Source organism: Chelon labrosus (genome assembly GCF_963514085.1).
Source record: "Chelon labrosus genome assembly, chromosome: 16".
Taxonomy (NCBI): domain Eukaryota; kingdom Metazoa; phylum Chordata; class Actinopteri; order Mugiliformes; family Mugilidae; genus Chelon; species Chelon labrosus.
This window is the reverse complement of record NC_140349.1, coordinates 6,142,580-6,161,739: the sequence shown is the minus strand read 5'-3', so window position 1 is coordinate 6,161,739 and position 19,160 is coordinate 6,142,580. Positions and strand designations below refer to the sequence as shown.

General features: G+C 40.4%; 2 protein-coding genes across 6 annotated transcripts in view; both read right to left on the bottom strand.

Moving 5' to 3' along the window:
- Positions 1-6,131: 6,131 nt before the first annotated feature.
- On the bottom strand, positions 6,132-8,670 carry LOC311500963 (doublesex- and mab-3-related transcription factor C2-like; the record flags this gene model as incomplete). The annotated part of the gene is made up of 3 exons (XM_084562602.1): positions 6,132-6,353; positions 6,456-6,706; positions 8,277-8,670. 3 exons carry the CDS (start codon positions 8,668-8,670, stop codon positions 6,225-6,227), a joined length of 774 nt encoding a protein of 257 aa, XP_084418728.1. The 3' UTR covers positions 6,132-6,224.
- Positions 8,671-10,705: 2,035 nt separating this feature from the next.
- Positions 10,706-19,160, bottom strand: part of pleca (plectin a) — a 47,557-nt gene continuing 39,102 nt past the window's right edge. For 4 of the 5 annotated variants that reach the window (XM_084562813.1, XM_084562811.1, XM_084562810.1 and 1 more), the window contains 2 exons: positions 11,772-18,807; positions 10,706-11,668 (listed from right to left, as the gene is read on the bottom strand). In XM_084562813.1, coding sequence (XP_084418939.1) covers positions 12,604-18,807 — 6,204 coding nt within the window. In that variant the 3' untranslated portion in view covers positions 10,706-11,668; positions 11,772-12,603. The remainder of the gene's footprint in view (positions 11,669-11,771; positions 18,808-19,160) is intronic. The other variant, XM_084562814.1, reaches the window with a different exon arrangement.

The following is a 19,160-nucleotide window of genomic DNA, read 5'->3' as shown; positions in this document are numbered from 1 at the left end:
TTCTTGTGGGTGTGCTTCTAAAAGGTCACTTTTTACCAATTCGGCGAGTTGTACAGCATTACCGGGGGAAAAAAATTCTGCGTTGATGGATGAGGGTGTGTTTGAGTAGATGCGTGTGTGGACTCGTGTGAGGGTCATGACTCCAGCAGCACTTGGAGTAAATGGAACAAGTTTATTAGACCGGCTCATTGTGGCTCTTCGGTCATCAAGAAACACTGCAGAAGACAACCAATTGTGCACATATATGCCGATCAGGCATAACATTATGACCACCTTCGTAATATTGTGTAGGTCTCCCTCCAAAACAGTTGTGACTCTTTAGAGAATGGACATGGGCCTTCTGAAGGTGTCCTGATGCTGTTAGTGGGGGGTCTTTGGGTCCTATGGGTTGAGGGGAAGGGGGCCTCTGTGGATCATCCCACAGATACTTGATCAGTCTGGGATCCAGTGAATTTGGAGACCAGGTCAACACCTTCTTAAAAATTTTTTTAGTTGTTCCTAAAGCGTTTTTGTGTGTGTGTCAGGCTGCATCCTGCTGGGGATGGCTGCTGCCATCAAGGAGTGTCATTGCTATGGGGTGGGGGTGTCTGGTCTGGTCTAGGTGGGTGCTACATGTCTAAGTAACATCCACACCAATGAATGCCAGGTCCAGCAGAACACTGAGTGGTCAGTGTTTTACTTTTTTTATTTACTTCTCCTGTCAGTAGTCATAATGTTGTGGCAGATCAGTATACGTATAGGCTTATAGGGCACCTGCAAGGTTCAAGGCTTGGTTATGTTTCCAACCAATCACATACCCCCACATACATCACCAGCCAGTGAACATGTACAGAGTTGTGCATACTCATGACTCACATTATTCTCTCTAAAGGTGTAACTAAAAAAAAAAAAAGCAATTTCCCTTGTGGATGAATAAAGTTCATCTAAGTCTAAGTTATCTAAGTCATCTAACACACATCTGTTCTAGTAAAGGGCTGTAACTCGTTGTAGTTATGAGGGGGCGGATTTTCCTTTTTTCTTCTTTTTTTTTTTTGCTCCATATACTGGTTCTTGTGTTGGGATTGATCCAAACACCTCATATTGTGAGAGCTGTTACCCTGGAGCTTGTAATACTGGTGGAAAGTACATACAGTACGATCTGTCGTTAGAAAGAATTCTGCTGTTCACACTTCTGCTCAATTACAGTTCAGAAGGGAGCATTTTTATGAGACTGCTGCACGGCTAAAGTTACAAACTAGTTTTAGATAAAGTGAAATGGCAGTTAAAAGCTTAACAGAATAATTGGCGCCATTTACTAATGCTTAGTCTGGAAGACTTTCCTATCCACTATTTTTTATTTTATTTTATTTTATTTGTGAACCATTTGTCTGGGAGTGCTCCCTTGGGAACTCATTATGCTCCTGCTAAGATAAGCTGTTTATTTTTGTAGGTTAATGTGCATTGAAAATTCAATCCTCAGTGCTCCAAAGGGTGACGCCTTAGTTGTGCTGATATAGTCCTAGGCTGTTGGGGGACCTCCCATAATGCACATATCTTCTACTTTCATCTTTGTCACAATCCGTGCGTTCATGGTGAAAGGTATCGTTTTCGGTGAAACACTGCATGTTTTAACACGCTGCTTACATGATAAAGCTTTTAACAATCCAATAATACAGGAATATCACACACACACACACAGGTGGCTGCAGACAACACCGAAGGAAAATAAAGTGCTTCTCCCTCTGCTGATCTTTGGCCTCAGATGCCTGCAGCAGAAATAAAGCTGTGTGGAGTAGCTACAGCAGCTTCAGCCATCTGTAAAATCAAAAACAGTTCATCTAAGCTGCTCATGTGTTCCCTATTACCGACGCCGGCCTTGCATAACCGGCTGACATGGCAGCCTCTCTGAAAGGAGCCAGACACGCAAACTGTGCATTTTGCTTTATTTTAATTGTTGCTAAATACAAACTAATTTGCATACAGGCCTCTGCTGTGTCAGCTCAAGTTTAATCATGAAATTTTGACTCAAAACAACACACCAGACCTGTCTTTTTAAATCGAACATGAGTTTTTGCGTTTGAATTTCGACGTGCTTGACGTGGTTAATTCCATACGGGATCTTATTTATATATTTTGCTTCACCTGCCTGTGCACGCTCTCCTTGTGTTGTTTAAACAGGCACGTAAGCTGGTGACAGCAAGGACAAAGATCCTCTTACGGTAAAGTCTGTAAAGGTCAGAATGAGGGCAGGTCAGGCCGTTTCGGTACCTCAAGAAGAAGCAGTGTTGAACTTGTTTGGCGTTCCTCCACACTGTCCACACTGACTCACTTTATTTAGTCAGCGCTGACTGAAAGGAATTTGTTTGGTTGAAAGGTTTTTGTTCTTGGTTGCTGTCCTCATGAGCTTTTCAGCTTTAGTTGAATCATTTTAGAACCTGTGTGACCAGTGGACTAAATCCACAGCCCGGATGTTACCTAGTTTTACTTGTAAAGGTGAAGCTCTTAATCTTAAGTGAGATCACCACAAATCTGAATTAGTTACCTCTGGCTGTAACACATCATATGAATCCTTAATTAGGGTTATTTTAGCCCATTTTGTTTTTACATTTAATTTGAATATTTGATAGGAAGATATACTACGTTCTTAGTTTTCTTTTCTTGCATTTAAGCTAAACAAGGGTGCACTTTGTGATCACTTTCTGTACATCTCCATTATCTGCACTCTGCATCATTCTGGTATTCCTTGTATTCATTCGTGTGGATGTTTCTTAGACTTGTAGCACCCACCTAGACCGGACCAGGCACCCCCACCCCATAGCAATGACAAATGGTACAAGGTGTTGACCTGGCCTCCAAATTCACTAGATCCCAAACTGATCAAGTATCTGTGTGATGATCCACAGAGGCCCCCCCACCTCAAAGGTCACTAATTTAATTTACAACAGTCATGAAGGAGGATTACACTATATATATATATCCTTTTGCCAGACACCACAGGACACCCTCAGAAGGCCCATGTCCATTCTCTGATGAGTCACAACTGTTTTGGAGGCACAAGGGAGACCTACACAATATTAGGAAGGCGGTCATAATGTTATACCTGATCGGTTTATTTTAGACAGAACTCACTGCGTGAAGTTAGTGAACTTTTTAAATACGATCAAAACACTTTGTTGTGAGCCGGCTCAAATAGAGACAAAAGAAAATAAATGGTTTATTCCAGTAAATTCCATAAATAGGCACAGAGATGACAAATTAGACAAGGTAAGCTTCTGCAGAAATGGAGTTGTGACTCATACAGACCTCTTGATTCCGGCCTTTTCTTCTCACACTCACAAGTGTGTGAATAAAATAATCAAGGCCATACATCATCTAAAGTCTCTGCCATGCAAGGCCAGAGGAGAGTAACACACTTCCCGTCCACAAGTGTACCAAATACAAACATGTGAGGTATTACAGGCCAAAAAGTTTAATTGCCGAAAGATATTTCTACTTTACAAATCATTTTTTAAGGCTTGCATTTGAATAATACATAATGCTTTTAATCTGGTTAAACAACAAGTTTCAAACAAACTTCAAACGCCTGCTTCCTGACACTGAGGCGACGCTGGAGGAGGTTGAGCAAACAGTCGGCCGAAGCCTCGTGGTTTATTTAAGAGCAGGCTGAAACAAAGGCAGGAAGAAAGTGTTTCACCAGAAACACACGGCTCTCCAGAGCAGAATCACTTCTCAGAAGTCCACTTATACCTGAAGGGCGAGGGGCATGTTTAAGGACAACGGCGTTCAGATTTTAACCAGAGAAGACAGATGGTTTGAAAGAGGAGTAAAACTGAACAAACACTTCCTTAGCATCACTCCCCCAAAATGTCTGGAGAGTTTCTGGCCATTAATTGGTTGGAGGGGAAACAACCTCAGATAAACCCTAGCGGACTCCTCACAGACAAATTCATACGGTCCGTGTGAGATGTTTTGTCAGACCTCACCTCTTCTTGACCTGAATACCTCCCCGAAAGAAAGTCAGCTGACCAAAACCAGCAAAAAACAAAACCAGCACGGATGGGAGATAAAACTAGACAAAAGGAAAGTGATTGAAGTGATTAAAGTGTTCTCAGGAATTCATGTCTCCTCTTTGCAGGGAGTTACCGATGTCATAATTAAGGAGCCGGCTAGGGGCTGTTCCACAGAAGTCATCCTCCTCAAATTCCTTCTAAAGCTGCAACACTCTAGTGGCAAGTATAAAAAGCCAGCGATGAATCAGAGCAGGCTCACTGCGATGCACTGTTCACCCCCTTTATGTTTTGACACCATCTGTTCCTGGAGCACCACTTTGGTCCAACACAGTTCACTGACTTACTAAATAAGCTGTTATTCCTGTTATATAACAGCTTACTGTAAAAGGCTCCCAATCTCACTGAGATTTTTCCTTTTCAGACGACCATTTCTCATAGTTGCTGTTTTTTTGTGTGTTTTTACGAACAAATGAGGCAAAACACCATTTAAGCAAGAGAACCGCTGTTGAGTAGGTGGTGTTTAACGTGACCCAGGACGCATTGTGTGTTCACACTGTGCAACAGACCACCTCCACCTAGTCAGAGATCAGATCACACATGTATGTTAAGATGGACACTTCTGATCAGATTCTTCAGGGTAGATGTTAATACGGGATCTGAACGAAGCCTATATTCAACCAGGCATCCCGACTGTGATATAATGTGAAAATGCAGAGATAACAGCCATATTTTAATTTTATTTGTCTTTATTTTGCAGAAAAAGCAGTCCAGAGTTTTCCTTTTGACAGTTTTACAGATGTTTCTTTTAAAACTTTGGGATGTGCTTTCTGATCTGCAGGGGAGGCCACAGGAGTATTTCAATAAGAGCAGCTGCGAGGAAGTGGCATAAATGACTTTAATCTGATTAATAACAAGCCTTGTTTTTCTTCCAGTAAGACTTGTCTGTGGAGATTGCCAGTCGTCCATGCTATCTAAAACAAAACTAAAACAAAGGCGTTCCCTCCAGATGTTTTCTTCAGTCCCAAATGACTAGTGGGGAGTTTTTGCTCATATTAACTCATCTTTGTATTGTTTTTGTTTTTTTTTTGTTTTTTTTTTTCAAAAAAAAAGTCAAGAAGATTTGAAAAAATACCTCATACATTATGAGGATAAAGTGAACTGTACCTGTGTATCTTATTCCGAACAGTTCCTAGAAGTGTTTGGAAGCTGGCATCTACAGCTTGTTTATTATAATAATAATAGTAATAAAATAATAAAGATTGTATTATTCAAACAGGCCAGAGGAGGCCTACTGGGGCAAATTAGTGGTGAAATCACCTCCAGCTTCTTCATCACCTTTAGAGTGAAAGTTAGTGGGACTCAGCTCCCCCTGGTGGACATGATACAGAATCACCACCCCAGCAACAACCTCATAAAATGGAGTTGTTGTTTTTTTATTGATTATAAACAAATCAATTAATAAAATTGTGTAATAAAAAAAAAAAAAAAAAAAAATCCTAAACCCATGAGGGGGAAATGTATAAAATAAAATGTAAGGATTAAGCACAAGGAGAATATACAGAATACAGGATCCGGTAATCGAATTGTTGAAACAACTTTTTCAATAACTGTTAACACACAGTTGTTGAAAAAGTTGTTAAAAAGTTAAACTTTTAATGCAATGACCTTTTTTTCCCAAAAATATTTGTCCAGTTGGCTTTCAGTTATCATTATCATTTATACTGTAAAAATACTTTTTTTTTTTTATTTTCCTGTCCACAGGTTGTTGTAAAACATTAGACCTTTTAGGTGATAAATTTGTGAAGGATTTGTTTTCGTCTTTTTCACTTTTTAAATAATGTTTCATTTTCCATTAAGGCATTTCCATTGAGACATTCATTTTAAAATCTATAAATTGTGTATAATCATCTACTGACACTGTGGGAATGGCCAAAATAATATGTTATTTCATTAAATCACACAGGATCATCTATGAATGAGATGTTATTTATTTAACAACTTTTGTGTAATACTTAGATCAAATGTTATAAGTAATACAAATATTAAACTACAGTTGGGTCTGAATGTAAAGTATGTTAAGAGTAAAAACAAGTTAAAATGAGGATTAAAAGTTTAATAACAATTCAATAACAAATCATTTAACACACATTACACTGACTTTCTTTGAACAAGCCTAGGTAAATACATGAACAAAAAACTGTGCAATGAACATTCCTGCCAACAATAATCTGTTGTTCACTCCTCCACATCTTGCTTGGTGTTTTTGGGCAGTGGAGGATGTGGTTGCTGCCTCGACATCAGCTCCCCCTGGAAAGTCTCTGGGAGCAAGGGTGGATGAAAGCTGAAGAAGACCTGCCTGCAATCCTGACACACGTACATGGATATTTAGTTTATTGCCCCCATTTAGATGTTGAGATTAGCACCAAAGATAATCCAACAAGCATTTAATGTCATAAATCCACTTACATCTGGAGGCCCAGGCTCTGGTGCAGGAGGGTAGAGCACAGCTCCTGGCTGGATGTAGGGGAACATCAGAGGTCCACAGAGTTGTGTGTTGTTGTTGTACAGCCCGACAGGTACAAGTGGCAACCATGGCATGTTGAGGAGGAAGTCTGGGGGTGCAGAGTAGCTGATGGGGTAATGACCTGGCAGCCCACATGGAAATGGAGTGACAGGTAAAGGTCCAGTCCGCCCTAATTCACCAAAGTAAGAAGAATCTGCAAGGAGCAGTACAATATTATAGCCAATGTTTAACATTAAATATTAAACATAGTACACTAGTGAAAAATGTAATCCTCCTTCATGACTGTTGTAAATTAAATTCAGTTAAATTTTATTTATATAGCATCAATAACAGTACAAATTGTCTCAAGATGCTTTACAAAATCTGGTCTGAAACCCGGCCTGAAACCCCCAGAGCAAGCCTGATGGCGACGGTGGCAAGGAAGAACTCCCTTTTAACAGGAAGAAACCTTGAGCAGGAAGAACCTCAAGCTCATTTGGAGGGACCCATGTGCCTAAGGCTGGCCGGATAGAGAGAGAAAAGAGAGAGAAGAGAACAGCAGGAGAAACGAGATAAACATACATCTGTCATAGATACATACATCTGACGAAAGCGTACAAGTAGAATCATCTGATGATGATACAAATACAACATATTGCTGAAGATGTCACGTGACAGTTTGAGAATACAAGAGGAATCATAGGCAGGTTGGAGAATTGTTCATTCAGGGAGGAGTGGTTATTTATGTTGAAACAGTATCAGAAAGGTGGTAATTCAATTGGATTATTATTTTGGAGAATGTAGTTTGTGGTGCGGAATTAAATTCTAAAGCGTTTCTGTTATTTATCCTATAGCCCACTGACTAAAATGTCAAAATAACAGAAACTTTTGTCAATATAACGCAACATTCACTACAACTACAGAAGAAGAAAGCAATTATTTTTTATATACATAAAAATGAGAATGACAACCGGGATTTTTCAGTTATATTTTTCAATAATAGATTGTGTAAAATTATAAATGTCCTGTTTCACTCAAGAGTTTCACCAAATACATGAATTATGCCGTGTACATGTATGGATGAATATATTTAAGGTAGTCATAACTTTAAGCTAATCATGGCAGTTTTATAAACTAAAACATTTCTTGATACCGAATATACCAAATATTTAACAAATAATTATGGCGACTTTTAAATTTGAAAAACAGAAAAAAAAAGCTTTTTTTTTTTCTTAAAAAAACCTACATCGTTTCTGCTCTCACGTGCGCCAGCTGCAGGGTTTGCTGCACGCGCTCTTCTTTTTAACCAATCTGCGCTCGTCTTCTGTACAAGACCGTTAGTGACGTCAGCCCTCCAAACGTTCAACGTTTTTTTTTTTTTGTTTTCTGGTTTTTTTTAGTAAACTTAAATGAAATATCTCTGTAGTTCTCTGTAAAGTAAAACACATTTCAAAATCGTAGCTTTCTAATGTTGTTATTTCTCTCATGTCAAATATTATTTTTAAAATGTTTAAATGTTTGTCTCCCATCTGAACCAAAGATGGCGCTCGCTGACTCCATTTAACCAGAGAAGTGTTTATAGGAAAATAATTTCTCTGTGTCTCTAAAGTAGACTGTGCTATAACAAAAAGAGCTAAAAAAAAACGGAGCTCATATAGGACGCTATATTGTAACTTTAGATGCATCAAATGGCCATAATTCCTGTATGTTTGTTTATTTTTAGAAGTTAAATAAACACCAACTTTCAACCGATATTATCTTATTTAACATGAACATTAACTTACTTAAAGATTTCTCACTGGAAGATAGAAGCACCATCTCTCTGTTGTCCAGGTCAGGCCGGGCCCTGAGATCCAAGGGGCTCCTAGTGTTGGGGTCGGCACTCCCTGCGGCCCCTCCAGATGCGGCGGCTCCATTCGGGGTGCTGGCAGGTCCTTTAGCCGCTGGTTTCACGTCGCCGGCTTTGCTTTCGTCCTTCTTCGCTTTTCTCTGGAGGGCCGCGTTCCGGGTCCGCTGAGTGATCAGGTAGCACTTCCAGCACTCGCAGCCGAGGAAAGGGCAGCTCTTGGTGTGGCCCTTCTTCGGGATGACGAGCCCGTGGTGGCGGCACCTGGAGCACTTGGGCTGCCGCGACTGATCCGCTTCGTCCAGCAACGAATGTTCTTTAGATAAAGACATGTTTGAATGACCGGTGTCTAAAACGTCTGTGCCCAGTGTCCGTCTGTAATTTGACCCAAGATAAACTTTTTTTTTTTTTTTTTTTTTTAAATGTATCATTTTGTGTCGTGGGAACAGGTGTCCCACAGCAGGAGACCAATCAGGAGCTCGTGTCATTCAGTGGTGAGTGGGGGTGCAGTGATCAGGGGGTTTCCCTCACTAAACACTACATTTAATTAAGAAACGTTGCACTTTTTTAACCATATATGCACTCAGCTACCACTTTATTAGGCACAGGAGTGAAAATAAATGTTATAATGTTAAAACAAGGACAGAAAGGTTAAAAAATCAAGTAATTTGAGGATGTAGTTCATGGTGCTGTTGTGGTTTCACTCTCCAAAACACTAGCTCAGATGAATGCATTCTAATTTAACAATGCTCCTTCATGACTGTTATAATATTAAATTTACGTTGAAACGGAGTAAGAAAGGTGCCGTCAAACTGGATTGACTTAAAAGGTGTTTCTGTTATTTAGCCTTGCGCACTGACAACAAGGGGTTTGTCAAAATGTCAAATACAATTCAATAGTACTTCACGCCACAGCCTCCAAAATGAAAACACAGTCGAATCAACTGCTCTTTGTTATTTTAAACTAATGCTGAAGATTTAGTGCATGTTATATTAAAGCATTTGGTTTTACTAGTGTACCTAATGAACTGGCAAGTGAGTTCATACGCTAGAACACTGCTTGGGTTAGGTTTGTTTGTTTACTTCATTGAATATTTGTCCCCAATAAATTGATTTAAATGTGAAATGAAAAACCAACGTCAACATTATTTACAGTGTTCACGATATACGTAATAAAACCAAATGATAAACCAACAGTTTCAGCCCTAAATATTTAAGCATCTTTATTCTGGATCTGTTTAAGTGCATGAATTATGCTGTGTTAATGTTCATACTGCATTTAAGTTTACAAAGATTAAACTATAGAACTAAAGCAGCACTAAGCACTAAGCAGGATTTTTTTCAGTTATATTTTTTTAATAATAGCTTATTTTTATAAAAAACTTTATTATAAAATTACTTACACAATTCTAAATTTTAGTATTTTATAGTATTATAATTAGTATTATAAAATACGTGTTGTGTGACTTTAAGCACAGGATGCCAGTTTAAATAAAAAAAAAAAAGAAATAGATTGCAGAACTTAATTAGCATTTTTTCCTCACAGTCTAGATAGGTGTCAAACTCATTTTAGTTTGAGGGCCACATACAGCCCAATTTGATCTGAAGCGGGCCGGACGGGTAAGATAATAGCATAATAACCAATAAGTAACGACGACTCCAGATTTTTTCCATTTGTTTTAGTGCAAAGAAGAACAGGTAAATTAGGAGAATGTTTACATTTAATACAAAATCTTATGAAAAATAAGTGTAATTTGGGCACATTGCTGTCTGCTGTTTAGTCCTGGGTCTCAGTGTTGTGTTCTGTCCACTTCTCTGATTAAAACAGTGGACACATTAGGGATAAAAGTTATTTTCATTTCATTTTTGCACTTTACAAATTCATGCTGCAGGCCAGATTTTACCCCCTGGCGGGCCGCTTTTGGCCCGCGGGCCGTATGTTTTACACCCGTGGTCTACATGTTCTTTGAGATGTTGTGGTCCATAACTAAAAAGAAATATACATTCTTTTAAAATCTTAAAATTATGAAATTATATTCAAGGTCAAAGGTCAAAAAATGCTCCTAAAAAAATTGCATGTGAAATAAAACTAATCCGTGCCTGATGAAGAATAAAGGCTGTTTCTGTGAGCTGCCAGAGTAGAATACAAGTACAAGTGAACCTCAGAAAGAGCGTATTTTAAGACGTGTATGAATAGGTAGTCCAAACTGGAGTGTCAATACCAATTTACGTGTGACTGAAAAGTGAGAAAACTGTTGACAAATTGGGGTTGTATCTTTAGTTCAACCTTCCTGACTGAAAACTAATGGAAAACCATGTGCTATGTATTCAAAACCTTGTCTATAATAATCTGTATTAAATCTAATTTATCTGTTATCCCACATTAGATTTATGCATGCCAAAACAACAACCACAATAAAAAAAAAGACTTGAGAAAACACTTCCTTTTTATGTTTATTTACATAGTGTACTGTGTTACATAAAACTCCTTGTCACCATTTTATTATAAATACACCATTAAACAAGGCTTGATAACCCTCACTAAAATACATCCTTCAAACCTTTTGAAACACACACGAAGAAAAAATAATGCTTTAATGGATACAACTATTTCATCTTTGCACCTTTTCAGTGTTAGTAAATCATGCAAAGCCGAAGTATAGAAAATAAAGTGATATAGCTTTACAAAGAAGATTTAAAATCAACACAAATATATGTCGTGTAAAACACAAATACTGGGTGTGGTGCAAAGCTTAAAGATCTTTCCCAAAAGAAATATTAATGTCATGGCTTTTAGCAACAGCGCTCTATATAATCATCAATATACAGTACATACATTAATTGATTGAAGGGAAAAAAATGAATAATGTCAATGTTAGCTTTTGCTCAAATCATACATTTTAGCCCTGTGACACTGAACTATTAATGTTAAACTATGACATACTGTAGTTGGACATTAAAAAGGCTTACCTGACGACACAGTAATCATACATTATGGATAGCATTGCTTTTTCAGTCATGCATCAGTCAGGTTACAGAGTCACCACCGCACCATCTCATACCACTCCCGGTAAAGTGTTAAAATGTATTTTGCAGGCACTTACAAAGCATGTTTTTGGCCTTTATATATGAGTTCAAGATTGGATGCAACTTTCAAAATGGTCCGCTGTTAGACGAATACAATAAAACATTTCATGAGCAAGTGTTTTTTTAAGTACTGTTGCATAAAATCCTTGATTACAGTGAAGGTCGCGGTCCGAATAAAAGCCATGGGATTCTGGAAGACATCTGACAGAATAGGTGGCGATAGGATGAACTGTGAAGGCAATTTCTGAAACATAAAAATTTGGGATTGAACGAGAACGTTAGACTCTCAATGTCACAAGCAAGAGATTTTAAAGTTAACTGAATAATAAACGTGTCTGGTTACGTACCTTTTAAAGAGTCCAGAAAAGCAGGGGCTTATACTGTATGTGTGTTGGTCTTGAAGTTGTAAAGTCCATAACATTCTGATGGTGTTAATGCTCATATTAAGCATCTTTATCCTTTTATTTGTGGATGATGTTCATTTCACTGGGTTAGCATATTGCTCTAACTCCAGGTTTTCTGATGAACCGCTGGGAATGGAGCAGAGTTCAGAGTTTATCCGGCAGTGTAGCCCAGGAGAGAAAAGATCTTGAAGCTTTGCATCCTCAAAGCAGACTGTTTTAGTGTTTATCTTCTTCAGAAGACTCCATATTCTGCTCTGCAGAGTGGCTTTTAAATTTCGCTAGTAAAGATTTTTTTCTCAGTAGTCAGAAATATACACATACGGAAATTTTAGTTTGTACATCCAATCAGGTTCTCTTTAACAGTCAGGCTAATGGCCACGAACACTTTTGGTTATAGTATAACACACAGCATTGAGAGTAAATAAATTCCTGTTTGTGGAAGAGTAAATACTTATGATATTAAACTTTAACAATCAAAAAAAAAAATCATGTACATGTATTTGTGATGGATACGTGTTGTTGCTGTTGAGTATGCTAACGGTTTACAGTACGTATTCAGAAAGGTCTGATTTGACCATAAACGTAACTAAAAGTGAAACATATATAAACAATAAAATTATTCAATTTGTAGAAAATTAAATATTTAAAGTCCTGTAACAATCCCATGCAGAGCAGAATAAAGGCAGTCTTTATTCCACAGAGAATTAGGCATCTGGTGAGCATTGTGGTTTTATATCGTATCCTTCCCTCAGAAAATCCTTTGTTAACTTTTGGATCAGTATCGGCGGCTATAGCTTGGGGAACTGTAGGAAGAAGAAGAAGAGAAGGTTGTTGTGAAACTTGATCCTGTGGCATCAAAGCTGCCTCTTCTGGAGCCTGATCTGGAACCAGTTCTAGAGCCAGACCGTGAGCCAGTAGCGGAGCCAGAGCCGCTGATACTATAGGGACTGTAAAGGCCTTTGCTTGACTGAGATGACGCTTCAAGAAGTCGCATACCAGTCCCCTCCTCTGTCATGCTTCTTTCCATAGCGTCCTTGTAGGAGATTTTCAGCTTGGTTTTAGGGCATGTGAGGTATTTTGAATATGCACTAACATCTCTTAACTTCTGTGCAGTACGAGCATCTAAGGTGCCCTTCTTCACAGCCTCATCTATAGAGACTCTGCCTGTAGCATCTGGTTCAATGAGCCCACCGGTGAGATACTGGACCTCTAGGAATCGTTGTCCGGCCTCATAGTACAGCCAGCCTTTTTTCAGAGCTTGGGCTGCTGACATTTTGGATTTCGTTCTGGGATCTTCAAATCCATTGTATGCCTTCTGGGCTAAACTGATGCGGTCCACCATGATTTTATCCACCAGTCCTTTATTCATTGCATCTGCAATGGAAAATTTCTCGCCAGTGTTTGGGTCGATGATGCCTCCTGTGCAGGCTTGAGCTTCCAGCAACCTTTGACCTGTTATGTTGTCCACAAGGTTTCTGTGAATGGCCTCTGTGACAGACACCTTCTCCAGCGTGTCTGTGTCTAAGATTCCAGCCACAGGGCCAGTTTCCTCTGTTGGGTCGTTCCATGTGGTTGCTGGTGTTTTTATGGAAGGTACCGGGCTCATGGGGTAGGAGGAGGAGGAGCCAAAGGAGGATGACCGTGATCTGCTACCGCTCATGTTTCCAGACAGCATGTCTGCAAACTCTGTAATGGACAGCGTTCCTGCTCTGTACTGATCCAAGGCTGACTTATCAATCAGGCCCCTTGAGATTGCGTCATCAATATCGTACTGCCGACCAGATCTCCTGTCGATGATCATGGACTTCACCACTCCATCAGCTGAGGTGATAGTAATTTCCTCCCATTCACACTCCTGCTCTGCAAGCTCTAGATAAGTCTGGTGGTCAATGAGCCCTTTCTGATATGCCTCATACACAGACATCTCTTTGCCCGACTCTGGATCGACGATGACAACCCTTCGTTTGCGAACAGAGGACTTGGAGGATGTCTTCCTCTCACGCTTCTTTTCTTTCAGCAGCAGGAGAGCAAGGCCTGTCTCTGGGTCCGTCATACATCTCTCCATCAGCTGCAGGTAGGTGAGATTTTCCTCTGTGTTGGGGTCAAAGAAGCCCTTTGTGTCATCAGAAGGGTCAGTGAGGATCGCATTCATTTCCTGGTCAAAGAGGCCACGCTCATATGCTGTTTCAACCGGCAAACGAATGCTCTCCTGTGGATCAATGATTCCACCAGTAGCAATCTGAGCCTCTAGCAGACGAATGCCATGGTCTTTTAGAATGAGTCCCTTCTTCATAGCCTGGAAAAGAGAGATAATCTTGCCAGAATAAGGGTCCTTGTAGCCAGTGACAGCTCGTTCAGCTGAGAGAAGTTTGTCTTTAAACTCTGTGCCGACAACGCCCATCTTAACAGCATCAACGACATTTAGTTTCAGGTTCTTAATTGGATCAATTACATAGCCTGTGGCAGCTTGTGCCTCGAGGAGCTCAAAGGCAGTCCCCGGTCTGATCATGTTCTTCTTCATGGCTTGGTAAATAGACAGGCGGTCTTTGCTAGATTCTACATACACACCAGCAATACAGCTGGTGCCCTCAAGGTATTTCTTCAGGTCTCTGTTTATCTCCTCCACTGAAAGGGTACCGTCAGTGAGTTCATTGAAGGTCTTTTGGTCAATAATCTGTGACCGGAGCAGCTCATTCACAGTGATTTGCTTTCTGAGACCCTTAAAAAGAAGTCTTCTGTCTGCCAGTGAAAGTAGACGCAAACCGCTTTCCTTATCAACTCTGCATCGTTTCAGTAGCTGAGCATAGGACAGTTTCTCTTCTGTCGTTGGATCAGTGTAACCTCGCACATCAGCAGTAGCTTCAGATAATCTGTCAAGTGTCTCCTTGTTGATGTATCCACGCTGCATGGCAACGTCTGTGGGGAGGTGGAAGTAGTATTCAGGATCCATCAGTCCTCCAGTGGCATTCTGGGCCTCCAAAAGCCCCAGAGCATAATCCTCAGGAATGAGGTCTTTCTTCATCGCCTGGAAGAGAGAGATCACTTTTCCACTGTAGGGATCCTTGTAACCTGTAACTGCCCTCTCAGCAGAGAGAAGTTTGTCATGAAGTTCAGGCCCCACGAGTCCCTTGCGTACAGCTTCATCAACTGTTAGAAGTTCATCTCTTACTGGATCAATCATGAATCCTGTTGCTGCCTGGGCCTCAAGGAGATTCAAAGCAACTTCAGGTTTAATCTGTCCATTCTTCATAGCTTGGTATATGCTAATCTTTGGAGGATTGTCAGACATAATTCCAGCAATGCAACCAGTGCCAAACAGGTATTGCTTTACTGAGGGCATTTCCATTACCTCGCGGATATTCATCTTTTCTTGTTTCAGGAGGTTGTATGTTTGCAAGTCAATAATTCGAGCACTGTACAGCTCCTCGATAGTTACTCTTCTTCGGATGACATCACATGACATGCCCTGTTCTGACTTCAGAGTTTCCCTTTGTTCAATGATTTCAATGATGATGACTAGCATTCTTTCCCTTGTGATTTGACCCAGGCGATACTGCTCCAAGAGGCGGTGTCTCTCCTCTTCTGGAAGCATATTTGAGTTCATGACTTCCCATATGGTCATACTCTTTCCTGCAAAGCTCTTATGTGGGATTTCGATTTGAGTATTAGCTAGCTCTGTTTGGGCTTGCTCCTCTGTGTACTGATAAGATTTCTCAACAGGTGCAGGAGCTTCAACCTTTGAGAGAGGCAGGTAGCACAGGCCAGTGTTGGGATCTCTTATGCATTTCTCCAGCAACTGCTTGTAAGTAACACTTTCATTGGTGTTGGGGTTGGTGAAGCCTTTAACGTCACCTGAGGGCTCGTTAAAGGATTTGGACATTTGTTTACTGAAGTAGCCACGCTGAATGGCCACATCAGTGGGAACACGATGGCTGCTTACTGGATCGATTATCCCTCCTGTGGTAAACTGAGCTTCCAGAAGAGGAATAGCATGCTCCCTCAGTACAAGCTCTTTCTTCATGGCTTGGAATAGAGAAATCTTATTGCCTGTATATGGATCTTTGTATCCCGTCACTGCCTTTTCAGCTGAGAGGAGTTTCTCATGAAGCTCTGGACCGACGACACCAGCCTTCACAGCATCATCCACAGAGTATTTTAAGTTTTTCACTGGATCAGTTATAAAACCAGTTCCAGCTTGGGCCTCAAGTAGTGCAAGCCCAGTATTTTGTTGCAAGGCATTCTTTTTCATTGCTTGATATATGCTTAACTTTTCATTGGACTCTTCCATAGTTATGCCATCGATGCGGTCTGTTCCCTGCAGGTACTTTTTGACTTTTTCAGTTTCACTGACTTCTTTAGGTGTCTTTTTACCCTGCTGGAGTTGATCAAATGTAGCTTTATTGATGATGTTGGAATCAAGCAGTGAGCTGGCAGTGACTGGTGCCCTGAGTCCTTCAAAGCAGGCATCTTCCTTAGTTTTGCCCTCTTTTTCTTCAACCATTGTAATCACAATCGTTACCAACCTTTCAATTGTTACCTGCCCCATTCTATATTGGCGAATCAGTTCAATTCTTTGTTCCTCTGTGATATATTCAGAGTGTATGATCTCCCAAATTGTCACTTTTCTACCTTTGAAAGGCCCATAGTCCAGCTCCATGGATGCTTGGTCCAAGGCCTCTTTTGTCTTAGCCTCTGTAACCTGTTTGTCTTCTTTTGGCTTTGGGGTCTTCTTTGTGAGGGGAAGCAATGGGAGTCCAGTTTCTTTGTCTGTGACACATTTATCCATGAGCTGTGCGTAGGTTGCACCCTTTTGTGAGTTGGGATCATAAAAGACTTGTGTCTCATCAGTGTTTTTGTTCAAAGTCTTACTGAATTCCTCGTCAAAATAACCACGCTTGCAGGCAACCTCATGAGGGATGCGATAGCTTTTAATGGGGTCGATAATTCCACCTGTTGACAGTTGAGCTTCTAACAGACGGATACCATGGTCTTTCTTTATGAGGCCTTTAGTCATGGCTTCAAATAGAGACACCTTCTTTCCTGTATAGGGATCTCTATAGCCGCTGACTGCTCTCTCTGCTGACAGAAGTCGTTCATGTAGCTCGGGACCAACAAGACCCGACTTAACAGCTTCATCAACAGGAACCCTCTCATTTTTTACAGGATCAATTACAAATCCTGTTGCTGCTTGAGCTTCAAGAAGATTCACAGCAGTTTCTGCAGATATTAACTCTTTTTTCATAGCTTGATAGAAAGGCATTTTCTCCTTGGTTGGTTCATTCAACAGTCCGGCAATGCTGGGTGTTCCTTGTAGCGCGTTCTTCACAGGATCCATTTCACAGATCTCTTTAACTGTCATCTTTCCATTGCTCAAATTATTGAACACGTCTTTGTTTATAACCTTTGACTCTAGCAGCTCACTAGCAGAGACTGGGGCCCTCAAACCATTGAACACATTTGCATTGTTCTTCTCTTTGTCTTCCACAACAGTGATGACAATTTTGATGATCTTTTCCACTGTGATCTTTCCCGTCTTATACTGGCGAATCAGTTCTCTTCTTTGCTCTTCTGTGAAGTATTCTGAATTTATGACTTCCCAGATGGTGACAGTTTTTCCCTTGAACTTTCCAAAAGGCACATCAACGGTTGATTTACTGAACACATCTTTAGTCTCCAGATCCGTGTATGTTCTCTCACCCTGCCCAGCTTTCTCCGTCACTGGTAATATCAGCAGGCCACTGTCTGGATCCTTGGTGCATTTCTCCAGCAGCTGTTTGTAAGTGAGTTGCTCCTGAGTACTGGGGTCAATGAATAATTTGCAGTCGTCACTGGGGTCAGTGAGTTTCTTGTTCATGTCTGCATCAAACTGGCCTTGCTTGTAGGCTGTTTGAAGTGGCACTCTGTGACTATTGATGGGGTCAATAATTCCACCAGTTGAAAGTTGTACATCTAAGAATTTGGTGGCCTGCTCTTTCTCAATAAGACCCTTATTCATGGCTTCAAAAAGAGAGATTTTGGCTCCAGTGTAAGGATCTTTAAAGCCAGTAGCTGCTCGCTCTGCAGACAGCATCCTGTTATGGAGTTCAGGGCCAATTAACTGTTCCTTAACAGCCTCATCTACAGAGAGAAGTTTATTTTTCACTGGATCAGCGATGTAGCCAGACGCTGCTTGAGCTTCCAGGAGCATTGTAGCTGTTTTGGGAGTAATCATGTTCTTTGTCATGGCCTGATAGACACTCATTTTCTCTTTGGATGGAGTCAAAACACCTCCAATACAGCTCTGCCCCTTCAGACAAGATTTAATCTTATCTGTCTTACCGAGGTCTTGCACAGAGGCTTTGCCCTTTTTCAATTTGTCAAGGTCCTTCTTTGTCAGGACGCCAATCTCGTGAAGCCTTTCAGCAGGAACTTTCTCTCTTATTCCATCAAATGCTAACGGCGATTCTCCATCTTTCTTCACCCCGTCCACTTCAGCAGAGCCATTGAAAACCTTCTTTGTTGTCTCCACCATAGTCATGGCCACAAGCTGTTCTTCTGGAACCTTATCAGTCTGAACTTCAATTTCCTTAGTTTTGGAGGTGGCCTGCTTTGAAGCAACCTCAAGATGTTGAAGTTTCTCTCTGAGCTTTTTGTTCTCCTCTTCTAAGAATTTCTCTTGAGCAAGCATTTTCTTTTCAAGCACTTCCATTTCCTCCTGCTTGTTTTTAATCTCTGCTTCGGCCTCTTTTTGTTTCTTCAACGCTTCATCCATGATGGCCTGAAGTTTCTTCTTCTCCTCTTCGCTGAGCTTACGCTGTCGTTCCTGTTCGTCTTTTAGAGCTTTGGCCTTGTTCACTTCGTCCGCAAACTGTTTCTCAAGCTTATTTTTCTCATCTTCGATGGCCTTTTCTCTTTTCAGCAACGACTCTTTTTCTGTGACGAAAGACTGCTGAAGCATGGCCTTCTGCTGCTCAATTTGTTCCTTCTGTGCATTTTCATTCTGTTCGGATAAAAGAAAAGAAATCAGTAAAAAGCTCATGAAATATCATATAGATCTCATTTCATTAAACCTCACAGTGACAACAAGGATACAAGTAGACTTCACTGGTTATCATCACAAAATAGCCAACCCGATCTCCTAGATGTAGCCTCATAGTGTTGATCTTATTGTGCACAATCTAGAATTTTTCCACCGATATCAAACCACTAATCATTTTAATTATGCAGTATTCTGCTTTGAAAGACATTCATATAAATTGCTGGCATTACTCTACTGCAATTTACATGAAGCGTGTTAGTGTGTTTAACGTGGTTTGACATGTTAAATGCTGGGTTCTACAAACTGACAGTGTT